At 39.7% G+C, this 25559-nt stretch overlaps 2 protein-coding genes and 1 pseudogene across 4 annotated transcripts in view; 1 reads left to right on the forward strand and 2 right to left on the reverse strand.

Annotated features, from left to right (window-relative positions):
- Positions 1 to 260: 260 nt before the first annotated feature.
- Positions 261 to 17481, forward strand: LOC139952196 (V-type proton ATPase subunit S1-like). Its single transcript, XM_071951250.1, has 9 exons — positions 261 to 418; positions 1177 to 1303; positions 11418 to 11495; positions 12280 to 12464; positions 12952 to 13069; positions 13566 to 13786; positions 14309 to 14365; positions 14892 to 15105; positions 15763 to 17481. Exons 1-9 carry the CDS (start codon positions 276 to 278, stop codon positions 15982 to 15984), a joined length of 1365 nt encoding a protein of 454 aa, XP_071807351.1. The 5' UTR covers positions 261 to 275; the 3' UTR covers positions 15985 to 17481.
- On the reverse strand, positions 6209 to 8800 carry LOC139934073 (uncharacterized; annotated as a pseudogene).
- Positions 17429 to 25559, reverse strand: part of LOC139952183 (dynein axonemal heavy chain 12-like) — a 62338-nt gene continuing 54207 nt past the window's right edge. For all 3 annotated transcript variants that reach the window (XM_071951238.1, XM_071951227.1, XM_071951219.1), the window contains 7 exons: positions 25272 to 25457; positions 24624 to 24727; positions 23284 to 23395; positions 22190 to 22420; positions 21611 to 21702; positions 20008 to 20075; positions 17429 to 19461 (listed from right to left, as the gene is read on the reverse strand). In XM_071951238.1, coding sequence (XP_071807339.1) covers positions 19271 to 19461; positions 20008 to 20075; positions 21611 to 21702; positions 22190 to 22420; positions 23284 to 23395; positions 24624 to 24727; positions 25272 to 25457 — 984 coding nt within the window. In that variant the 3' untranslated portion in view covers positions 17429 to 19270. The remainder of the gene's footprint in view (positions 19462 to 20007; positions 20076 to 21610; positions 21703 to 22189; positions 22421 to 23283; positions 23396 to 24623; positions 24728 to 25271; positions 25458 to 25559) is intronic.

A 25559-nucleotide genomic window follows, 5' to 3' on the forward strand; every position in this document is an offset into this window, starting at 1 on the left:
AAAGGTATTTATGAATGGGATTCAAGTATTGAGTCGGTTTTCTGGTTTAAACTTCGTCTCGGTAAAATTATATAGAATCAGGCCTCGTTGGGTTTAAACCACTAATTGAAAACCTCTTCACCAATTCTCAAAAAAAAAAAAAAAAAAAATGTTTTGTTTTACTTTTTGTGGTCCAAGTGGCGCCCCCCGAAGAGGCGGACCAAGTCGCACGGGTGCGCCGCTCAATCTCGAGATTGAACGAACCCCGAGATTGCGCTCACCAACAAAACGGTCTGATGATAAATAATCGGCTCATTAGCAATTCATTCTTCATCATGGCTGGACCGGTACAGATTTTGATCGCTATTTTGGTGATTTTGTCGCCTCTCCTATGTTCATCTGAGAAAGCAATACCTTTGGTGGCATGGTCTAATACGAGGTAAATATCATATTCTACTTTGATTTGTTCTTCACCTTATTCATTTGTCTTTAAAATTAAACTTTAATAAAGAGAATATTTTACGGTAAATATCCTCTGCTTAAACCCATTGGACACTTTCGGAACAGAATTTTTTTTTAAAGGAACAGATTTACAAATAACTTACAGGGTTTACAGAAGGTAATGTTGAAAGACTTCTCTTGAAAATATTATTCCATGAAATGCTGTATTTTTTGAGAAAACATTAAAACAATATCAATTCTCGATATCGAGATTTACGGATTTATTTCAAACACATGTCATGACACAACGAAATGTGCAGAAACAAGGGTGGGTTTTCCCGTTATTTTCTCCCTACTCCGATGATCGATTGAGCCTAAATTTTTACAGGTTTGTTATTTTATATATAAGTTGTGATACACGAAGTGTGGGCCTTGGACAATACTGTTACCGAAAGTGTCCAATGGCTTTAATAACAGTAGTTTTAGTTGTTTTCAAAATTAAAATTTAGTATGAGAATTTGTTTTTATCAATCTCTGGTAGGGCCTATCTTTCTTATCTTAGCAAATTAATGTTCCTATTTTTCCACCAATTTTTTCCTACTTTATGTTACATAATATAAAACATATTTCCCAGCAGGAAACGAAGAACCTTTTGTTATGTCTGACCATGGTGATAATTATTACTTAATGTTTAAAACTCTATATTGTCTGAAACTAATTTACCTTTATGTTACGACCTCTTTACACAACACACAGATCCCTAGCCGACACACCAAGGATATCCGCTGGTAAGTTGATTACCAGGGAAGAGCTGGGGACCAGTTACATGGACAACATTCTGCAGACGCAACCACAGAATATATTCCTATTTGTTTTTGATGAGGTAAGTGTAACCCTGGGTTCGCCAATCAAAAATAGCGGGAACCGAAAATAAATTTACAACTCCCTTTTTGAAATAAAACCAAGTTTAGAGAATTCGAGATATGATGCACAATAACAGAAACTCTGATTTATTTGAACGATAAATCACCAATTAAAGAAATGTAGAATTAAACAATACAATTAAAGGATCCTGTAATATTTAAATAACACAAAATGAGCTCAAAGGAATTAATGGGCGCCAAATCTTAAATAGACCCTAAACCGCGTTTCGCGTCCTACGGGCGAAGTCTAAACATCAGTTGGGAGACGACCCAGTTCCTCTTCGTGCGGACGGACACCTCACGTGTCGGTATATATGTACGGAATCCTCTTCCAATAATACTTGCAAGAATGTTAAAACGTTTATACTTGCAATAGGTTACAGATGAAGTGGATGGGAATCTGCCTTCGTATTAGTTTGTACAGGGCCAGTCAATCTTCTTCACCACATCACATTCGGTCTTCTGTACCTATTACAGAGAGCCAACATTCATTTTAAAAGTAGAAGTTGTCTTCACTCCAGAATGAGAAAGTTGCTTGAAGAAGTAATTTAACAAGCACTTGGAAAAAAGATAGTTGTAGAGGCATGTGCGGACACACATCCAGATGGAGCGATGGCCAATGGTGGAGTGCTTGGTCTGACCAGAATTTTGGGCCAAGCCAGCCTTCCGACCATGCCTCAGCTTAGGTCAGCTGTTCACTCTCATTGGATGGTTCGAAAAATATCACTTATGGCTCTAAAGTTGATTGGTCTATTTGAAATTAGAGGGAGTGAAGGAAAGATAAATCTTTACGACTTCACAGCTTGGGTTTGTGGTCATGGATTAGAGAAAAAGGCACTGGCCATTCCCAGAAATAAACAAAAGGTGAATCTCCACTTCCTCCAAGAAGGTAGAGATTACAAGCATAGTTGAATAGATAGGTAAAGATCAAAGAGCATGAATAAAACACAAGTTGAATAGCATGGCACCAGCTGAATAGCCTGGCTAGTAACACAAGTAAACAAAGGGACACCATGGCCAGAGAAAATGCACAACCATGGCAAATTGAAAATGCACATGTGGAATAAACACATGAGCAATGAAAAGGAAATCAAAATTACATAATGAAATAAAGATCATATTTTGTAAAACAAAAAATATACTGTAACCTGAGGCCTCATTTGGGTCAGGGTTACATCCTCCCAGTTCTTAACTTGCTACCTCCGGGAGCATAAGAAAAGAAATTATTAAAATATACATAGAAATAAAGTTAATATCCAAAAACCTTTCTCTTTAACGCGGCAAACATACCAGGAGATTGAACTGCCGGCTAAACACAGTCTTTCCCTGAGAATCAAACTTCAACCTCATAGGCGGTTGGGATGCTCTCGTTGAACGTCTGACAAAACTTGTGCAGGGCTAGAGATCACAGGGGTAGGAGTAGAAGGCATAGGAGAGGTAACTGATGGCATTGGTTCAGTGACTTTGTGGTCAACAACTGAATCCAATTTAGGATCACTAATAGAGGAACAATGGGTCTCATCAATTGTAACCACAACAGGATTAGAGGGCTGCTCACTTGCAGGAGTTAAGTGAACATGGGTAGGGGTTTCCCCATTGGTGAGGTCATCTCCTTTGTCCTCAGTATTCGGCTGAGAACTGATGGATGGTGAGGGAGATGTTACTTCTTGAGGCTGTTCTCCCATGTCTGCAATGGACTGAACTGAGCTCAATGGTGAAACAGATTCCATTGAAACCACAGAAGAATGGTCATCATCACCAATGGACTCCTCACAAGATAATGGAGGCAGTGTAGTGATGGGACTTTCCGCAGTCATTACCTCTTCAGGATGACTATCTACCGACATGATAGGAGAACATCTCTCTGGAATGAATTCTGGGGCATGTGCATTCAATACATTATGCACATTTATTGGCTCCATGCTGGTGACTTCAGCGGACAAATCCTTCCTGATGGGTGTTCTGAGTGTCTCCAAAGGAAGGAGAACAGTGATTTCTTCATCACTCGACTCATCACTACCACTGATGTCATCGTCTTCCACATCAACTGGTACTGGAAGTGGGGTCACTTTGGCTTTTGCCCTGGTGATTGGGCGGTTAGTCTTTGGCTTTGTGATCCAAGGTCGTGATTCATCCTCATTAAGATAGTCAATGGGAAGAAGGATGTTCCTGTGCAACGTGCGTGTCCGCCCTGGATCAAACTCTGGTTTGACACGATACACAGGCATGTCTGGACTAATACGCTCCGTTACAATGTGCACAGTCGAATTCCATTGGTCAGCAAGTTTGTGCTTTCCTTTCAAGCCCAGATTTCTGACCAATACACGATCACCACTCTGGAGATCATTGCCATGCACACGCACATCATGTCGTCTTTTGTTTGCATGTGCTGACTTGGCTGACGCTGCAGATGCCAGTTGGTAGGCCCGTGTCAGCTGATCTCGGAGGCCTTTGACATACTTGACATGGTCGATGTGTGTGAAGTCATCAGGACTGACGCCAAAACGCAAGTCAAGTGGGAGTCTCGCCTCTCTGCCGAACATAAGAAAGTAGGGAGAGAAACCTGTGCTGTCATGTTTAGTACAATTGTAGGCATGCACTAAAGCACTGATGTAGCGACTCCAAGTCTCCTTCTTCTCTCCTTCAAGAGTCCCCAACATGTTCAATAATGTTCGATTGAACCTTTCTGGCTGTGGGTCCCCTTGAGGATGGTACGGAGTAGTTCTTGATTTCTTTATGCCGAGCAGGTTGGTCAACTCCTTTACAACTTTGCTCTCAAAGTCACGCCCCTGGTCAGAGTGTAGACGCTGCGGCAGGCCATAATGCATAAAGAAATTTTCCCATAAGACTTTTGCCACAGTGCGGGCAGTTTGATCTTTGGTGGGAAATGCCTGGGCATACCTAGTGTAGTGATCCGTCACAACCAAAACAGACTTCTTATTGGAACGGTCAGGCTCCAAAGAAAGGAAATCCATGCAGACCAATTCCAATGGACCACTAGTCTTGATGTTGACCATAGGAGCAGCTATTCTCTGGGGTGTCTTTCTTGCAACACACCGAGCACAGTGTCGGACCCAGTTGTCGATCTCTGTAGCCATTCGAGGCCAGTAAAACCGATCCCGTGCAAGTGCAACTGTCCGCTCAATGCCTAGATGGCCAAGCTCGTTGTGCAGTCCCCTAATTGCTTGCTTACGGAATTGTGAAGGAAGAACAAGTTGAAAGCACTTGTTACCCAAAGAGTTAGTCACACATCGAAACAAGGTGTCATTTCTCAGTCGAAGTTTGTCAAATTCACGGAGGATGAGTTTTGCCTCCTCTGGGACGTTGGTGAGAGAGTTCGGTTTCCTACCAACTCGAATATGTTTAAGCACTTCCCTTATGATGGGGTCCTCCATTTGAATCTTCTGCCAATCAAGTGTACTGAAACTTGAACAAGAACCATAGCAGTCAGGGATAGCATCTGCACCGACCGACAGAGAATGGACAAATGGGACATGATGAGATGGTTGACATTGTGTTGGATTTACTGTTGTTTCAAGTGCTGGGACATGAATACTGTGTTGGAGATATATGGCACTTACTGCATCACGATGACAAACATTTTCTTGTGTCACTGCAGTATCATTCAATCGAGACTCAAGATTCTCAATTTTCGCCTGTTGCTCGTACTGAAACTGTTGCTCATGTTGGGAACTATGGGGTATTCGAGATAATGCATCTGCATCAATGTTGGTACGCCCCGGCTTGTAGTGGATGGAGAAATCAAAGCTAGAGAGTGCAGCCAACCAGCGGTGACCTGTGGCATCTAACTTTGCTGAAGTTAGGACGTATGTGAGAGGATTATTGTCAGTCATCACTTTGGTGTTCTTTGCCATGTAGAGATACTCTTTAAATTTGTCTGTGACTGCCCATTTGAGTGCCAGAAACTCTAACTTATGGGCTGGGTAGTTCTTCTCTGTGTGTGATAGACCACGACTACCATAGGCTACTGGACGGAGTTTGCCATCATGTTCTTGCAACAAAACCCCACCCAGACCTTCTCGACTCGCATCAATGTGGAGAACAAAGGGTTCTGTTAAGTCAGCAAAGGCAAGTACAGGGGCAGTGGTCAGCTTTTCCTTGAGAGCGAGGAAAGCATTTTCGCACTCTGGAGTCCATAGCTCACCAAGTGGATCATTGGCTTTGCGAGCTGAAACATCAGGTGTCTTCTTCTTAAGGCACGGGCGACCTCGTTTGTTAGGGTAAACTACACCAACGGTGAGCTCATTCAGGGGTCGAGTTATCTTGGAGAAATTCTCAATGAATCGACGATAGTAACCCGCAAAACCGAGGAAAGAGCGGACTTGCTTAACATTCAGAGGTCGAGGCCATGTCTCAATGCAGACATTTTTTCTGGATCGGTTTGTACCCCCTCTTCTGAGACAACATGTCCAAGATACTTCACAGATTTACAACAAAATTGACACTTCTCTGGAGATACCTTGAGTCCAAACTCAGCAAGTCGGTCGAGTACTTTCATCAGTCGTTCTTCCATCTCGTCTAGCGTACGGCCAAAAACAATGAGATCATCCATGTAAACTAAAACTTCGGCCATGTTCATACCTGACATACAAGTTTCCATCAATCTTTGGAACGTTGCAGGGGCACCTTCACTCCTTGAGGCATTCGTTCGAATTGATAAAACCCAAAAGGACAAATGAAAGCCGTCTTCTCCTTGTCTTCTTGGCGCATAGGAAGTTGATAGAAACCAGACTTCAAGTCAATCACCGAAAACCAACTACTGCCATTCAAACAATCAATGGCTTCCTGTATGAGTGGCACGGCATACTGGTCAGGGATTGTGCGAGTGTTGAGTGTACGATAATCTATGCACATTCGTAGACTGCGTTCTTCTTCCGAACGAGCACAATTGGTGATGCATAAGGGCTTCGTGATTCTTTGATTATGTTGTTATCTTGTAGTTGTTGTAGATGTTGTCTCAAATCCTTGAGGTCGGCTGGAGCAACTCTACGGGATCTTTCCCTAAATGGAGTGTCATCAGAAATATTGATTTGATGTTCCGCTTGCTTTGTGAGACCAAGATCCCACTCATGACGAGAGAAAACTTGTGACCTTAACCTCATCTTGTCAAGAATGTCTCTCTTTTGCTTTGGAAAAATAGGGCCCCACTGGAAAGGAAGATTATCAAAATCATCAGTGGAAGACTTAGTGGTTGAAGCAGAGGTAGAGGCACAATAGGCTGTGCGAGACTTCTTTGAAGATGTTGTCATGTTTGGAGCTTCATGACACCACTCTGCACAAGATGTCTGCCAAGGGACAATTTCCTGGGATTGTAACTTCACGACTCGTTCTGTTGACAACAACTACATTGACGGTGCATGTTGAACTACCCGGGAGTCTGGCCACAACAGGTGTCACATCTAATCCTGACGGCAATTTGCACTTCTCCTGGGGTTCCACCAGTACAGTTACTGGCTTACGCAGGGTGTTACGGAGGGAGCCACACACAGATTTGTGTTCTCCTGGTCGAATCGTGATAGAACGCTTGGAACGAGTTCTGACAGTCCCAAGTTTGCCATCACTGGAAACTCTGCTCTCATTGGCAAATGACTCATAAATTCTGTGGCAAACGGCACTGATGTGAGAGTTTGCCCATACCTTTTACCTGCTTGCTTCTTACACAAATCAAAACAGTTACGGAAAAGACCGGAATTTGTACCAACAATGACTGGTGGGGTACTTGAGTTACGACCATCAGGGATGACTAGAGCAAACGTATCAAAACGATTACTTGTACCGCTAAAGGCACTGTCAAACCCCATGGAAACGTAAGTCCAGCCCAAGTATGGCATCTTCCCATCTCCACCATGAAAAAGGACTAAGTCATTCAAAGGATGAAGAGTACGGTTGAGACGGTTGAAAAAACTTTGACAGATTAGAGTGACCTGTGAGCCACTATCAAGTAGACAGTTTGTCTCAAAGCTGTCCACCCAGCATCGAGGAGTGATGCTCTCTCCTACTAAACCACAAGGGATGTCTGTACCTTGCTGAAATCTTACATTGGGGTTTGTTGGCTTTTGTAGGACACCTGGCTTCCCCGCTGCTGGCGTCCTTGTCCGTTTCCCGACTGCCCAGACAGAATGAATCTAATTAACTTCTGATTGACAGCGTCGGGACTTGACGGGTTTGGACACCTTCGGCGGATGTGGCCCACTTCACCACATCGAAGCAGAAATCTAGTAGTGTGCCCTTGTCATCCTCCTTCTGGTGGTTTTGTCTTGGTTTCGGCTTCGGCTGTGGTTGATGTCTTTCGTTATGTGGTTGTACAGCATGCTGAGAAATTGTGCCGGTAGAGGTAGTGGAGCTGTCTCTCTACGGCTGGTCTGTTTTGCTAAGGTTTCCTCTTCTTGTTTCCGCACTCGGGAGAGGAGAGTCAGGAAGGAGGGAGGGCGGTCTAGTTGGTCTCTTAGATGTAGATTGACGAGGAGCATCTCGTCGAAGAGGATTCCCTTTATGAACTGAGATAAACGAACCTTGTTCGCTTTCTCATGGGGAATCACTCCTCGACGGATGGCTCTCCTCAAACAATCTTGTAAAGAAGTCAGAAATTTCGATGGAGAGTCTCCCTCTTTCTGTCTCATGCTGTGGAATTTTATAACAATTCATCGTCGGATGACGTATCACCAAATGCCACGTCGAGGGCCTTGAGGTAGTCTAGTGCTGTTGCATCTGGGTCATCACGGCGAAGATCATTGACGATGTTGAGAGAGGGTGGCCGAAGAGCTTCACGGATCCGTTTCCTCTTCTCACCATCATCAAGATCTGCCATTCGTCCATTTGGCCTTCGACGTGGTCAATCCATGTAAGGTATGGATCCTCGTCACGAGCAGGTGAAGGTAAACCAGAAAAACATTGCAACTTACGGTAGTTAGCTGCAAGGGAGCAGCGAGCAAATGCCTGTGGAAAATCTGAAGAAGTTGGATAAGCAGAGGGAGTTGTTGTTGGAGAATTTGGACTAGGGAAGAAGGGTTAGAAAACATAGCAGAATTTTGTGAATTTGTAGCCTGATTGGGGGAATAACGCCATGCATCTATGGCACCGCTCTCTCGGAGCTCCCTGATGCTGACACGTTGGCTCTGAGATGCAGAATCATCTAGCCGTGTCAAACTGAAAACAACTTGGGAAACCCCTAGATCAAGACGGATCTCGGGCCCAAGTCCCAAAGAAGAAACAGGAACAGCAAAGTCAAGGAGTAGGAGGGTACGGTTATGTTCTTTGTCATCCTTTCTACAGAAATTCTCGACAGAAGGAAGGACACTACCAAGTGCCAATGACAGAAAATTATTTCCCACTGGGACAGTATTGAGTTTACTTGATAACAGAATTGAGTGAATCGGTCTAAAATCCTCCTTCTTACACCAGTCTAAACCTAGTTCTCGGAGGGCTGTGCTAGCCATTGTGATAATCAACAAAAAATAAAGTCAAAGAAGAAGAAAAAATCTAAAGAATTAAGATATAGAATAAAGACAACTGAATTTGTTAAATGTGTATGGAATGTTGGCTCTCTAGGCAAGTATCAAAATAAAATTTCAGGATAAATACGTTATATATATATTCAAGAGCTTTAGGTAAAAACTCTTCTATCAATGATAATGTTATGCAAGTCTTCAAATAAACACTAACAGTCAATGTGCATACAAATCTCTCATAATCTAGAAGTCAAAATACTTCAACATTTAACAATTTATATTTCCCGGACAAGCCCCCATAAATGTAACCCTGGGTTCGCCAATCAAAAATAGCGGGAACCGAAAATAAATTTACAACTCCCTTTTTGAAATAAAACCAAGTTTAGAGAATTCGAGATATGATGCACAATAACAGAAACTCTGATTTATTTGAACGATAAATCACCAATTAAAGAAATGTAGAATTAAACAATACAATTAAAGGATCCTGTAATATTTAAATAACACAAAATGAGCTCAAAGGAATTAATGGGCGCCAAATCTTAAATAGACCCTAAACCGCGTTTCGCGTCCTACGGGCGAAGTCTAAACATCAGTTGGGAGACGACCCAGTTCCTCTTCGTGCGGACGGACACCTCACGTGTCGGGATATATGTACGGAATCCTCTTCCAATAATACTTGCAAGAATGTTAAAACGTTTATACTTGCAATAGGTTACAGATGAAGTGGATGGGAATCTGCCTTCGTATTAGTTTGTACAGGGCCAGTCAATCTTCTTCACCACATCACATTCGGTCTTCTGTACCTATTACAGAGAGCCAACATTCATTTTAAAAGTAGAAGTTGTCTTCACTCCAGAATGAGAAAGTTGCTTGAAGAAGTAATTTAACAAGCACTTGGAAAAAAGATAGTTGTAGAGGCATGTGCGGACACACATCCAGATGGAGCGATGGCCAATGGTGGAGTGCTTGGTCTGACCAGAATTTTGGGCCAAGCCAGCCTTCCGACCATGCCTCAGCTTAGGTCAGCTGTTCACTCTCATTGGATGGTTCGAAAAATATCACTTATGGCTCTAAAGTTGATTGGTCTATTTGAAATTAGAGGGAGTGAAGGAAAGATAAATCTTTACGACTTCACAGCTTGGGTTTGTGGTCATGGATTAGAGAAAAAGGCACTGGCCATTCCCAGAAATAAACAAAAGGTGAATCTCCACTTCCTCCAAGAAGGTAGAGATTACAAGCATAGTTGAATAGATAGGTAAAGATCAAAGAGCATGAATAAAACACAAGTTGAATAGCATGGCACCAGCTGAATAGCCTGGCTAGTAAACACAAGTAAACAAAGGGACACCATGGCCAGAGAAAATGCACAACCATGGCAAATTGAAAATGCACATGTGGAATAAACACATGAGCAATGAAAAGGAAATCAAAATTACATAATGAAATAAAGATCATATTTTGTAAAACAAAAAATATACTGTAACCTGAGGCCTCATTTGGGTCAGGGTTACATAAGTATTAGTAGATTCAAACGTTCCATATTTAGTATGAAAACAAAATTGAAGTTTCCCAAAATTTGATTTTGTTGTATGTCTTTATTCCATCACTGACTATTAGAGAAAACCAATCAGTCACTGCCCGTGTTGATAGTTTTTGTTAAAGCCCGTTCAGTGTCTGTTGTACTCTACAGTGTATTACTACAGTACAATGTATCATGAATCTAAGGAATTTATATGTATTGGTAAGTTTAATTGGTATTGTTCAGTTCCCAAATAAAGACAGTTCAGTCAGCTGTATAATATAAATGGCAACCATTTATAAAGTATCGTCACAGATTTCCACATAACTTAAAATAGTTCAGGTATTAAAATGGTCAAAGTAAAAAAACTTCTCTTGAAATTTGAAACTTGAAGTGATAGTTCTGTAATCTGCGTAGGAAATAACAGAATAAGTAATTTTGTTGGTTAATTTTCAATGTTGTTTGTGACGACTTTCTATCTCTGTCAGCTTCCTCTTTGGGTTGTTATGTGTCATTACCTGTAGGCTGTTTTGATATGAGTTGTGTTGTGTTGTATGAGAGAGACTTCATTTCCTGTGTGAAACCAATGGACCATCAGGCCTGAAATTACACACAGGTCATGGAGGTCATGGTGTCTGTTGCCTCAAAAAGCTCCAAAAGCTTCCCTACATGTAATCCCATAGACTTGAACTTTCAAGAATTTCCAATCGAACGGTCCATTATAATGCTTGTACCATGTAGAGTGTGTTTGGTGGCACAACTTTGCACAGAATTAACTGTGTACTGTCCAAACACATGATTTGTACTGAGCATTCCTGCACGATTGCAGGTTGATCATTCAAAATCACATTGACTGATAATCATTGAGTGATCAGACAGTAGGAGGGGTGACTGTGATATCACGAGTTGCATTCACCACATGACACCATGTTGCATAACGGCCATAATTGATCTATCAATAAAAACCACAGAAGATGATTTTGAAATATTGACTGGTCTAACAGTAAAAGGGTTAAGTGTAGGTTACTAACATCATCCTTCAGGTTGTAATGACTTCTTCGTTTGTTTGTTATTTTGATTCAGTTGAGCATTGGTGACATTTCTAAATACAGCGATGCCTACAGACCTGATGGACACGGAGGTGCTTTGAGCAACCTCAAAGTAAGTTATCAGAGTAAATAGTCAAATTCATTAAGCCCTGACCACGCCCGCTGACTGACATGTGCCATGCTCTGGCTGGGCTCAAATTACATACTGCTTAATGAAAAATTATTACAATAAATTTTCTTCTAAGCGGAAATGAGCAGGATACCAGTCATAGAGTCTACATGTAGCCCAGTAGTTTGGCTGGTATGGTAACCTAATTCTGTTTTAAAGCAAATAATATGTTCTGTATTTAGTTTTCCGTTGTGCTTAAGCAATTCTATGAAATTGGGCCCTGCTCTGGTTCACAAATAAAAGACAAAAGCACATCAATAGAAACTTGTTTACATTTTGTAATGTGAAATTTACATGTCAGACTCGTTCAAAATGCACAATTCATATTGTACAAATTTAATAGGGTTAAAAGGTTAAAGAGCTGCATGTGAAACAACAATTAGACGTGTTAAATTTGTTATGTTATTCTGAACAATATTATTGAATTGTTTTCATTGAAAACAACACCGAAGTTCAGCATGTAAACAGTAATAATAATAATTACATTTAAAGATGCTCTACTTAGTACGCTAAATCATTGTGCTATAATCAACAAGTGAAGAAAATCAAATCATTTATTGATAGTCAAATTAAAAAAAAAAATTAAGCGGCAAACACATCATGAACAAGTGTTGTTTGTTAATGAGATGTATGGGATGTACAGTACCTAAAGCAAATATTATTGTTTACAAAATATGGTTTGACTTTTGTCGATAATGTTCATCGTTTCTGTTGTTGTGATTAATAGAAAGCGATGGAGGAGTCATCCTCACACCTCGTGCTGCCAACAGTGGAGTCCAGTGACCTCCAAGCTGACCTGAGTTCAAAGGTCACTGGTGCCACAATTGACCTGAAGGAACCGACCCTAGAGGGTGTGACCCTTGACCTGGCTAAGACTAACCTCATCGTGAAGCGATTCGCTGTTGGTTCCAGGTAAGGGATTACACTGGGAGGATGTTTTTTTTTTAGTCCAGAAATCCTCTTTGAAAAGATTACTTGTTAAAGGAATTTCAGACTTGTATTTTATGTTAAATTTGTAATCTGCTTGGTGGAAAAAATAGCTGATTATTTTCCTAAGATATGAGTAAAGTCTACTTCTCTAGTGCTGAGAATACTGAACGCTAAAGCTCCTTAAAATCTATAATTTTAGGTTACTAAAAGATAGAAGTTCCTAATTTTTTGCAATTTGGCGAGCTGGCTAAAATTTGGATCCTGGTTTCAAACCTTTTTGTCGGCAATGACTCTCCCCCCTGATGTAAACAATTTGCAGCAAGATTTTCGAAACAAATGTGTGAAGAAAAAAAGGGTTTCATATCACCAGTGAAAGTAACTGGTAGCAGTAGTTTTTGAGAGTCCTTGGATTCACAACCAAAATAAATGAATAAATAAAATAAAATAAAATTATGTTGTTTGTTCACAGTGCTGACAAGGAAGAAGCATTTGCCAGAGCGGATGGAATCATGAAATCAATTGTTGAAGATCAGAAGATGCGCTCCGTCCGCTTCACAGCAATCCTGACTGCTGAGAGGAAGACACAGGTAGACAAAGTCCTCCGCTTTGTTCTTAGAATTGGACATTAAGCCAAGGTCCTGTGTTCTAGGATTGGTAATGCACAGAAAAAGGACCCGAAACACTTGTTGTTTATAATAGAAAGAAACTTATCAAGCGCAGTATTGGCGCAAAAACTGCCTCACAGCGCTGTGTACAAAAACACAGCAGGATAAAAAGACAAAAGTCAATAGCAGATAATTGTTCAAAATTTACAGCATATTACAGGGGAATATACAATAATAAGTAGCGTACACTCAAAGGCAATTTTAGGGGGAAAATATCGGTAAACAGAAAAGGTGAAAGACACATGCAGAATTTGTTTTTGTTACAAAATTATTGTGTATTCAATTCAATTCAGTTAAAAAAATTAAGTAATTCTTTACAGGCAATTACAATAGGGGGTTTACCCTGGTGTCTCTGGCTCTGGCTAAGAGTGATTATTGTTTTTTTCATTGGGAACAATTTCATATTTTCTCGATTCAGTTGGAGCCAGCACCATCAGACAGACTGACTGTAGGACGTCGCCTCCTCCAAGACCCAACCCCAGAGTTTGTTGCTAACTTCAAAAAAGACCCATGCAATGTCTACGTGACTGCCGCCGCCATCGGTGTGTCTATAACCAAATCTGGGAAGCCAGTAGCTCTACCAGTCCAGGCCAGTGACTGGAAGATCAACGGGACGTGTACTGATGAGAGCTCTGTGACGTAAGTAGTGAGAATGCGTTGTAGTAAGAGTGCGTTGTGTTGTTCGTACTTAGGGCCTTGTCATTCGGCAACTTACTGGCAACCAGTACTAGACAGTCTCTTTAAAGATCATAAACATCCACATTTCAACTTTTGTATAATGTTCTTTGAGAATAATACACAACATTTGATTTTTTTTTTTGGGGGGGGGTGCTTCTAAAGCGGTTGTTTGCGTGCAGTTTAGTTGATTACCTACAAAATTATTTGTGTGACAAGGTCTTGGACTTTAGATGAAAGGCTTTTGCTCCAATTGTTTTAATAGTTACAAGGTTAGAGACTTGTTGTAATAAGTTGAAACACAACTTGAGAACTGGTTGTGTGACATATACTGGGCTTACTATGAATAAAAACGTGTAGACTTGTACCAGTCCTACATGAGTATTATCACAACACCATTCCTTTGAATCCTCTGATGGAGTCAGAAGACTCTGGTTTTTCTCTATCCTCTTATTGAGATGAAAATGTTACTCTTTTACTTTTCAGACTGGTCGCCACTTTGTCAAAGAGCGTTGCCCAGGGCCCAGATAGCTTCTCCATGAGGTGAGAATGGTTACTGAACAGGCAAAGCTGGACTTGTGCTAATGCCATCCTGATATGTGCCAAAGGGAGTCATGTCCTTTCCCACCAAAAAAAAAAATTCCTCCAAACCCCAACAATTATTTTTCCAATACTTACTCTAACACACTTTCTCCTATTCTAAAGTATTCCCACCCCAAAAAAAAAAAAAAAAAAAAAAAAAAACTTGGCATCAAAAGAATTCCTGAAATGTTACACCATACCTTTATATCAAGCACCAATGCTTGTGTTGAGAAAAAAGACTTATAATGGCCAAGGTTCAAGGGTGCTTATAAATCCAAAGTCTTCAAACCAACTAGACCCAACTGAAGGTTCAAATCTCAAAGTTAAATATTTTGTTCTTGCTCACCCTCCTTCTTTGTTGTATTACAAGTTAACATTTTGTTATTGTTGTAACCCTTCCTCGGGGTAGGGGGATTGTTGCGGGGTTTTTTAAAGTAAAATTTGATATAATACAATACAATACAATTATTTTTTATCACACTTTCAGCCTGAGTTTCACAAAGGACTTCCAGTACTGGATCCTGGCATCAACGAGTTTCGTTACCATGGAGACGGACGGGAACCCCCAGAAATACGATCTGGTTACCAGCATTGACGAATCACCAACGACGTTCTCGTATCATTGTTCCAATAGTGTATTTCGCCTTGTTCCGCAGGGAGGTGGTAAGGAGACACGACAACTCGTGTTCACAGAACTTCAGGTTGGTGGGGTTTTTTTTTGTAGAACGGGTGGGGGTTTTAGTTGAATGAAACTGGTTATTTTTCACTGTACTGAGGGCAAATTCATTGTCTCAAATTATATTTTGATTTGGTGGAAAAAAATTCTGTTGTGAGTTGTGTTGGTTATTTAAAAGGGCTGCAAGGTCAAATTCATTTTCGTTATCCACTCATTTTCCAATAGATAGAGTCCTTATGAAACTGGGGAAAAAATTTCAAGACTATAACCTGAAACTAAAATTGTGTTAAATGGCGCTGTGTTTGATACCCTTCAAGTGTTTCACTTAATCAGGCCTGTACGCTTTGTTTTTGAAAGGGCAAGGGTACTAAGGTGATTTCTCCTTGGTAAAGGGCACCCTATGAGAAAAATGTAATTTTGTGCTGGAGCATTTTCAGGGCACCAAGACAATGACCAGGGGGCATGGAGGCAATTGCTTTCATTGCCTCCATGAAGTATCTGCCCTGCCTCATTATTCTATGACAATGTGCCAGTACTCAAATGCATCCAATATTTGTATAATATAACGCTTCTGCATTTTCAAGTTGGATTCAAGATAATTATTATCCTTACAATGACCGTCTGACCTGTGACATTCTCTTTAATGTATTTTTTTTTCCTTTTCTTACATCTCTGTCGACAGATTCAACCATTTAGGATAACGGCCAAGGAGGGGGTTGACCAGTTTGGACCGGCCAATGACTGCGTTGGATTCTTCACTGAGGGAATCTGGATGGGGCTTTTCATGGGGCTTATAGTGGTCTTAATCTTCTCCTTTGGTGTAGGCATGCTGGCAAATCTTAAAGTTATGGATAAATTTGACGATCCGAAGGGTAAAACGATTTCAGTCAATACGGGGGAATAGTACGAATTGTTTCGTTATAGGGGGGTTAGTATTGGTAATGTTGTATTAAGGTATGTGAATTTGTTTGTTTATGCTGTATAAGGTACTCTGTAATTAAAAACTAAAATCGTAAGGCGTTACAAGACTGTTGTTGCTTGAAATGTGTGATGTCATATGTTATACTTAAGCATTCCACTCCAATAGAACTTATGCTAGACCCCTCAAAAAGGCTACTTTGGGGGTAAACCTTCGAGTAAAAACAGTAAGTAGTAAAACTCCAAGAAACGTAAAAATCTGTCTTAGTGTTCTTTCAAAGTGTAACTTACTGTTCACCCCTATAATGTTAACAGATCTTAGTATTAAAGATGATGTCACAGTTTGTTTAGCATTTTGCAGAAGAAACCATTGTGTTTCTGCACAACTGTTGAAAATGCAGTATGTCACATTCACACATGGATTACATACAGGACTAGCGCCCTCTTAGAGTTCAACCCCTAACTCGTGTACATTTCCATCAACATGGCTGCCAAGTGTTAACATGATTAAAGCTATCAAAGTTCATGACATAAGCCGAGTCCCTCTCTCTCTCTAAATGCCAGCAGGAGGCATTACACATTACCCCGTTATCAGACTTGAGCAATGCTGTAAACAAACTGTGGGATCATCAGTGCAGAGGTTCTAGTTTTCCCTTTTTGCTGTCGGCATGAAAACAGTTTGGAAATTAAGGAAGTTTAGGAAATTAAAAACAGCTCAATCCTTGTTAATGAAACTCAAAAGCATTTTAGTACTTTCTGTAATATTGAAAAAGTCATCTACATGACTTTTTCCCTCGATTACTGTAGGAGATTGCTAATGTTTATTTTTTGACTAAGTGTGAATGTCTTGTTTAAAAGCATCTGTTAGTTGTGCATTAGACTTGTCCAAGGCCCTTTACAAAAGTGCCCCTGCTTGTTTGCCGGTGCAACCACACTCGAGCCAGGCAGACATGTACCGCACATTCATGTACGTGTGACAGCATCAAGTAAAGCAGTTTTTGCAAGCTCACATAGGCTGGGGATCACTCGGGAAGTGTAGGTTTGTGTGTGTATTGGTGCTGGCCATGGAGCTCGGGGATCAGACAATTTTAGTAATTTTTCGAAATCAGACTAAGTAGGACGCTATCATGCCTGGCATTATCATGCGACTTCACCAGCCTGCTAATTAACCACTATGACCAGTCCAATGTAAATCGCACTATAATCCCGACCTGTCAATATAAGATTTGTGTTACACTATACTACATTTGACATCCTTGGTTAGGCCGTGTCCGAACCTACAGCTACTGCTATGGCTGGATTGCTATCTTGTCAGTGATGCTAAATGATAGTTAACCCAAGCTTATCCGATCATTATGCAAATTTGTATTAATCAATGTATGACTATATTGTTACTCAATAATGAATGTAAACAAACATAAAAGCATCTGTAAACTTTGTGATAGAAATTTATTAATCCAAATAAATCAAAAATATACATATATCGATTGTGTCCAAACACTGCAATTATTACTTTAGTTGTTGGAATGACTTCACACAAAAATATACAGTATTAATATACAGTAATGATAATATAGAATGTGGACGGATCGTGTAGTTTGTGGACGGAAATTGCGACATTCACTTGGAAATCAACTCGTGTTATAACAGGACGGAATATGAATGTGGATTTGTTTTTAATTTAAAAGTAAACATACCTCAAAACACTCTTTAATTTGTCAAGGTGGGAAAACAATAAAGTTTGCATATTTACAGAAACATGCATTATATTTTAAAAACTGCAAAGTTTGAGGAAAGATACTTTCCATTCTCTTATCAGTCGGCCCCTTCTTGACAAGAAGTAAACTCTCCTCTTCAATTGCTACCCCCCCCCCCCCCCCCCCCACTTTTGAAATAATATCTGACAACAATAAAGTTACAGCATGTTCAACCATATCGGACTCATGACAAACTGGATCCAGCTTGATGGTGCTTGGCTTTAACATTGCTGCTGCTTAGTCCTCATTTGCTTTCAACTTTTTGCAAAAACGTAAACTTATCAAAGCATAACAGTGAGCCAAGAGCTATTCCATGAAGTGATATTGAAACCTACCAGGGCCTAAATTCAGAAAAAAAACCTTGTGTAGGGACAAAGGCATTTTAAGCAAAAGAAGATTTCATAAATAATCGTGATAATTTGACAGCACATGCACGTATGCAATAAACTTGCATTGTTGCATTCTTTATCTGTTCACAAGAACAACCGACAAGCGTGTCCTTTGCTTTGAATTTGTTGCTCAGTACAGTGTTTAGTAAACAGAAAATGTCTGCTAAAAGGCTTGGTCAAAATTGGTCCATATTAATTGGTCCCAAGAAAGTGGTCCCAAATAGTTGGCCCAAAGTAGCTTAACATTGTCATTAGTATTATACCGTAGTTATAAATATATAAAATGCTGTCCTCATAAAGAGGTTTATGTTGAGGCTTCTCTTTTTACAGTAGTGACACACTTATTTACAATTATGAACAATTTCAACATAGATCAAAACAGGATTGTGTTTTCGCCTGCGCACCACATGGACAATTTTCCCAACACTTTCCAGACTTCTTGTTGCCTTTGAACCAAACATTGTGTGTCATTTAACAAGTTAAAAGGACTCGGCTACAGTTAGACTTGATCATTAGACTTGGGCTTAGGCTCCAGGGCTTGAGCTTCATCAATAATATTGAAAATGGACACTTTTGGTAGCGGACTTCAAACAGGCTGACGGTACCTATACAAGAGCCTCAAGCCGTGATTTAGAGAAGGGCCCATGTTTATACAAAGATGTTTGTGGGTTTATAATATTCAAAATACTAAGCTAACCTAGGTCCAGTGTTATAATGCTACTATGCAAAGCAATTTGGACCAAAACAAACAAACCAGGATTGAACGAAGTCTTATTTAGCAGAAGGGGATTACCATATAGACTGTGACTGGTTCCTGGAAATTATTCCTCGGTAAATTAATTTGTTGGGTAGCTTTATGACATTTGAACAGTTATTGAGTACTCGGCCAAGAATTTATGGCAAAGTACAACAAAAATAAATACAGAATGATTCAACAAACTGTTTTCTTTATATGAAGAAACAAGCGATCTATTTAAAACAAAAGTTTTTGAACAAAAAAATTGTAAAATTGTGTTTAATAAAACATTTTTCTACAAACTTAACACTGTCATCAACAGCTGTTACAGTTTACCACTGAGGCCAGCTTAATCCACAATCCCACTAACTTAAACCGGTTTAACTAAACCTAGTCATCCAGTTGACACAGCAGCGCCACACCCCTCTTAATCCAGTGCTGAACCGGTCTATCCGTGGGTAGTTCCATGGGTAAGACAAAGTTAGTGGAGTGCCCCGTGGTCGACAACTGACCTCTGCGCTCGCTGGTTTTGTACAAGGGACACACGTAGTCGGTTTTCGGTTTGAAGTCTAATTTTACACCTGATTGGAGAAGAACAAAATTGTGGAATCTCAATGTGACTGAGAGAAACTTATCAGAAAAGGGTCCAATTTCATTCTTAAGCACAAAAAGTAGCTAAGCACAAAACAAAATTATGCTTACCAGAATAAAAAAAAGTTACCAGCCAGACTACCAAAACACACGTATCATTTGTGACTGGTATGCTGCTCATTTCTGCTAAGCAGAAAATTGGTTAGCAACATCTGCTTAAACAGCTCTATGAAATTGGACCCTAAGCATTCATCAAAAATACTATCAGTTTTTCATATTTCACATTTTGTTTGTACGAGTCACAATTTCATGAAGCTAGTTAACACGAATTGTGACAAATTGACACCCAAGCTTAGAGAAAACTCCAAGCGTATTTCAAAGGTTAGCGAGGAAATTTGTTTGTAGGACTGTAATTAATGCAACTAGCATTCTACACATACAGAGCAAGTGAAGTAAATTAAGCTAAACCCGGGACTGAGGAATAAAGTGTAAAGAATCATAATCTGAAAATGCAGTGGCCAGATGACTTTACTTACCAGGTTTCACCCAGATGACAGGAACGGGGTCAAACAGAACCTTGGGTTGAGACTCGGCAAGAAGTCCCCTGCAACAGAAAAAAACACACAAATTATTAGACTAATGTTGTGGCAGGAGATTCTTTCACCCCATACAGTGAAAGGTGTATAAACATCTTCTGATAGTGCTCTCTTTTGAATCAACCTTCAGCCAATGTTAATTACCATATGGGGGGACAGAATCTCTAGAATTTTCCTTGGACAATGGCAATTGGTTAACCATAAAAATACTGTTAATTCTACAAAATTCATGCCCTTAATTCAGCTAACTATATAAAATAATAAAATAAACAATAATAAAACCAACACTTCTGTTGGTAGAGTGTATCATTAAAGTTAAGGTACTAGAAAATACAGGTTAAACAAGACTATTTGCAAACAATGATGTTCTGTTAATATTTGTCTAACGGGTACTTTGAGTATCATAAGAATTTATACTTAAAGCTAAGGTAAAGAAAGAGACAAAACAAGAAGAAGGTAATGCATTATGGTAGGTTACGATACAATATAATACAACTAGACATGATTGCGTTTGTGCACAAATGCATAGCCGTTTCGTCAAGTTTTACAAATTTCTCAACGGAATTTGAAATTTTTTGTGTATTCAAAGGAATTTGCCCAATCTGGCATAAAGAAAAAAATGATTCAGGTTACACCATTTCAGTTAGCAATTGATGCAAAAAATTTAAAAAATCATGTGATGACGTCATTTCATTTATATGGCACTCTCACAAAGCAGTACCACAGTGCTTAAACAAGCAGAATAACATAATATCAAAAACAAGGGGAGCAAAACTAGGATTAGAAGTCAAATAAATGAGTGATAAAGGTAACAAAAAAGATCATTGAATTTTAGAAGTTTACATAGTTAAAAACGGATCCGAATGATCACGATAACCAGCATAAGAAAATATTCGAACAGCCTGCTTTTGAAAAGTAAAAAGTCTATTACACTGAGTTGAAGAACCACCCAATAGGCCCCTTGCATAACGTAAAAGGCTTCACTGACGCGCACGTTTTCACGCACTAAGAAAAGCTATTGTTCAGTCATTTGCCTCCTTTATCCTCTGTGAGGGTGCTTGTTTACCCCAGTGAGGGCGCTTTTTGACCCCAGTGAGGTTTTTTTTTTAGCTAGTGACGTCACATGCAAGGGGTCTATATAAGAATGCAATAGTTCAAATACGGCAGGACAAAAGAATTATAGACGGTTAATCAAAAAATAGAAAATGGCCTGACATTTCTCAAAAGCTTAATGACAATTCAACACAAATGAACAAGTATACTAGTGTAACATAAGCAGTAGAGTAAAAAATACATACAAAGTAATTATAACAATAAACCATTCTTATAAGTCAATTACACACTGCGTCCCTATGTGTTGTACAATGTTAATTGAGAACAAACAAACAAAATTAATGAAATGATTTTTGAGAAGGCCTTTAAATTGATCCAGAGAAGTAGAGGCAGAAAGTACACCGAAAAAGGAGTGAACAATGAATAAGGAGGAATGGGGGTTGGGATGGAGGGAACAATATTACTTGGCAGGAAAAATCATTGATCTTACTTTTTCCTATCCCAGCGTGCTCCATCCAGGAATAAACCATTGACGTAGACTCCGTCCTCTGGGGGCTTCTCCACTGTTTCACAGGGCAGCACCTGAGACAAGAAAATAGAAGAACAAAACAAGATATTACTTGAAGGAATAAGTCTCATACTTCAAAACATAGCTTCACATACCTTGTAGGTATATTGAGTGCATATTGCTTGATGCTTTGCATGGTGTGGAGAAATAAGAAGGAACTGTAACAAAAAAATCTCTTATGAGTGAGTGTTGGCTGGTTTGAAAGCCGGTTTGGTCTCTCCAAAGAGCTCTTTTCTGAGCCAACACTCACTCAAAAGAGATTTACACATACATGTAGTTGTACCCGCAAGTTTACTCTTTATCTATAGTTCCTTCTTATACTGAGTGCGTTGATAAACCCATAGGGGTGTAAGAAAGTGCTATATATAAGAACCCTTTGAGAAAGACTCTGCTCTGGTTCAAATCGTCAGGGCTTTAACTATTTTTTTTGGCAAGAACCCAGAACCCAGTATTAAGTATGGAAATAAATGTTTATCCAATTTTGAATTGAATTGAACCTACCTCAAACTCAAATCCACACTTATCAATAGGGATGGTGTACTTTCGGGCATAGTTCTGCATAGCGCCAGTCAAGAAGGCCTGGGTGAAGAAGAAGCCTGACAGCCAGAAGATGTCGGGCTTCAGGTTATCGTACCAATCCTGGAGGAACTTCAGTCGAGCCAAGAAGTCTGTGATATAACTACCCAGGGGTTTCAGGGTGGAGTAAGAACGTTTGGACCACATCTCTGGCACCTATGGGGGGTTGGAAAAAGAGATTTTAACAGGCGTGATAGTTGGTCTTTGGAAAAAATAATATTTGATGAGTATAAGGGCTGATCCACATGTACAAATGGCATACTGTAGGCTTTTTTTTTTTTACTTTTCTGGTTTTTGAAAGGGAGGTATAACTTTGGTAATTGACAAAAAAATGAAGTCTCATTTGGTAAAGAGCACTGGAGAGCTGTTGATGTTATAAAACATTGTTAGAACGACCCCCTTTGAAATGTAGTTTTAAAGAAAGAGGTAACTTTTGACAAAGGAATTTGAATCCGAGAAAGGCTTCATGCATGACACGACAGCTTTGTTTTCTCTTCAAGAAGTAGAGCTTGAAGAAGTAGAGCACAGCTGAAGTGTTCTTGCAAATTTGTGAAGCATTTGTTCGCAGGAAGTATGAAGAATAACCCTTCCAAATCCTTCTACATCCTCTTTGCCCAAATGAAGGTTTCTGAATGACTGAGGGCTGTAACCTCAAATAACATTTGCATATCACTGGGTCAGGCAGTCCAATTTCATCCAAATCCAAACACATTTGTGTGACGTAACATAGAAGGAGGATAGTGGAGGATTGAGGTCAACCGGGACCAATTTCATGGAGCTGCTTAACGGCTGATTTTGTGCTTACTGTGTGATAACTGTAAGCACACTAAAAAGCATGCTAAACTTCCGGTGCTAATTTTGTTTACTAACCCGTGAAATGCACTTAAGCAAATGTTTCTGCTATAGTTAGCATGAAAATTTGCTTACCGTTAAGCAGCTCTATGAACTTTAACCCTGTATCACAGGCAAGTTGGCCTAGAGAGTAAGAGCTACTAGCAATGTGATTCTGAGATATCTACCTTTCCAATGAGGAGGTTGCTAGCCACGGCTTCAAGCTCTGAAGACATGACCACCAGACCCTTGATGGCCTTCTGGAGATTCTGAAGACTGCTGCGAATCGCCTTTCCCAAACTGTTAGGAGATGGATGATAGAAATGATGAAGACAGGAAAATCACGATGGATGATAATTTTTATTTGTTTTTTACTCCCAAGCTTTATTATGTACTTCTTAGGACTCTAAGTATTCTTGTAGGAAATTTTGTAGCTGCTTTTGTATTGTATTGTATTGTCTCCGTCATTTTACGTCCATGTTACCATAACTTGGTTGTACTAAGTGTTTATTTGTCCGTTGGGTTAGGAAACAAAAGCACCTTGCTCTACCTTATACCTTAAAGACAGTGGACACTATTGGTAATTGTCAAAGACTAGTCTTCTCAGTTGGTGTATCTCAACATATGCATAAAATAACAAACCTGTGAAAATTTGAGCTCAATCGGTCGTCGAATTTGCGAGATAATAATGAAAGAAGAAAAACCCTTGTCACACCCCAGGTCGAAATTCCAGTTGAACCTAGTTAAACTGGGTTTAACTGGAACTAGTTGATAAACTAGTTAAACACAGTTAAAACCAGTTGGTTTAATATGGAAAATGGACAGAGACCAACTGGTTTATAATTTCAACCTAGTTGAACACAGTTAAACCTAGTCCAAACCAGTTGGTTAATATGGAAAATGGACGAGTTTGATCACTATCCAGTTGAACCAGTTGACCCCAGTTAACTAGGTTAAACTGGAATTTTGACCTGGGACGAAGTTGTGTGGTTTCTGATGCTTAATTTCGAGACCTCAAATTCTAAACTTGAGGTCTTGAAATCAAATTCGTGGAAAATTACTTCTTTCATGAAAACTACATCACTTCAGAGGGAGCTGTTTCTCACAATCTTTTATACCATCGACCTCTCCCCATTACTCGTTATCAAGTAAGGTTTTATGATGATAATTATTTTGAGTAATTACCAATAGTGTCCACTGCCTTTAATGTTGTCATTAATTTGCTGCAGTGTTGTCATTGATTTGCTGCTTTTTATTGAATCATTGTGAACTTAATATCAATTTTCGAAGTTCGACCTAAATGTGCACTATTGTATTGAACGATAGCATTGAAATAAACGCTACTGAATGAATGAAAATGAATGTCTAGTTTATTTTATAGTATGTATCCAGGGCCCCAAGGTAGAACAGTTCATTGACAACTGATGGGCTACCCTGGTTAAATAAAACAAAAAATAACTAATAAATAAATTAATAATTAATGTCAAGTAGGAAAGTTCCTCTCAGATGCAGCAGACAGTGAACTCACTTGTTAAAGCGTTCCATCTCTTGAACCAGCACAGTGTTCATGCTTTCGTTATAAATCACCGGGAACTTCTTCAAGGCTTCCTCCAGATCGTAGTCTTTGGGCAACTAAAACAAAAACAACAAAAGCCAAAGGCTAATTAGAAATTGGGTAAGACGAAAGAGGGGGATGATTAGTTTATTTCATGTTTATGTTTGATCAAACAAAACATGAACACTATCTGCGACTATTTAGTCAACTCTATCTACCAATTCCTATTTTGTTTTTGTTGTTGTTTGTTTAGATGATCTTGCCGTCAAGGGAACTTGGCAAACTCTCATAAGGGGTTATAAACACCAAGCTGTTTAATACCATTAATTATCCAGGGACACAGCAAGGGCTTCAATGCAAAGCAATACAAAGAAAGCTAGATCAAAGAAAGAGCCAGAATAAAACATCCCCTTTCTCAGGCAACTCACTGCTGTAATCCCCATGTAGTTTAGTTCCTTTTCCAAGCAGTGGATCATGCATAAACCAGTAGGGCTGCTGGCTACCCCAGGCAGATTAACTGCTCATCCATTAACACACCAACTCAATGAAAAGGATGTATACTTTCCAAGCTTTTGTGGCCAAACTTGGACATTACTTTCCGAAATTTGAAAAAAAACAGACCTTGGAGAGGATGTCCTGTGCAATCTCAAAGAGGACATCGTCGGTCTTTCCTCCTCCAGCGCTAACCCTGCCTCCTTGAGTCAGTAAGATGGAATCAAAGATCTGCTTGGTTTCTTGCAGTGACTTGGAGATGTCCACGTTGTCATGCATGCCGAAGATCTCCGGTTCCTGTACTGTGGGCATGCTCTGTGAAACAATGCAACAAGAAATTATTAAATACACAATGGGGACAGCTAATCCATTCTGACTGGCCGAGAAAGATCACATGACAATGTTTAAATGTGCGAT

Source organism: Asterias amurensis, chromosome 2 (genome assembly GCF_032118995.1).
Source record: "Asterias amurensis chromosome 2, ASM3211899v1".
NCBI classification, from domain to species: Eukaryota; Metazoa; Echinodermata; class Asteroidea; order Forcipulatida; family Asteriidae; genus Asterias; species Asterias amurensis.

What these genes read in the sequence shown, in the direction of transcription:
- LOC139952196 (XM_071951250.1), top strand. Translation starts at nt 276, where the DNA reads ATGATAAATAATCGGCTCATTAGCAATTCATTCTTCATCATGGCTGGA. An exon ending in CTGCTGAGAGGAAGACACAG is followed by an intron (nt 13,070 to 13,565) that starts GTAGACAAAGTC and finishes TTCTCGATTCAG; the next exon opens with TTGGAGCCAGCACCATCAGA. An exon ending in ACTGATGAGAGCTCTGTGAC is followed by an intron (nt 13,787 to 14,308) that starts GTAAGTAGTGAG and finishes TTTACTTTTCAG; the next exon opens with ACTGGTCGCCACTTTGTCAA.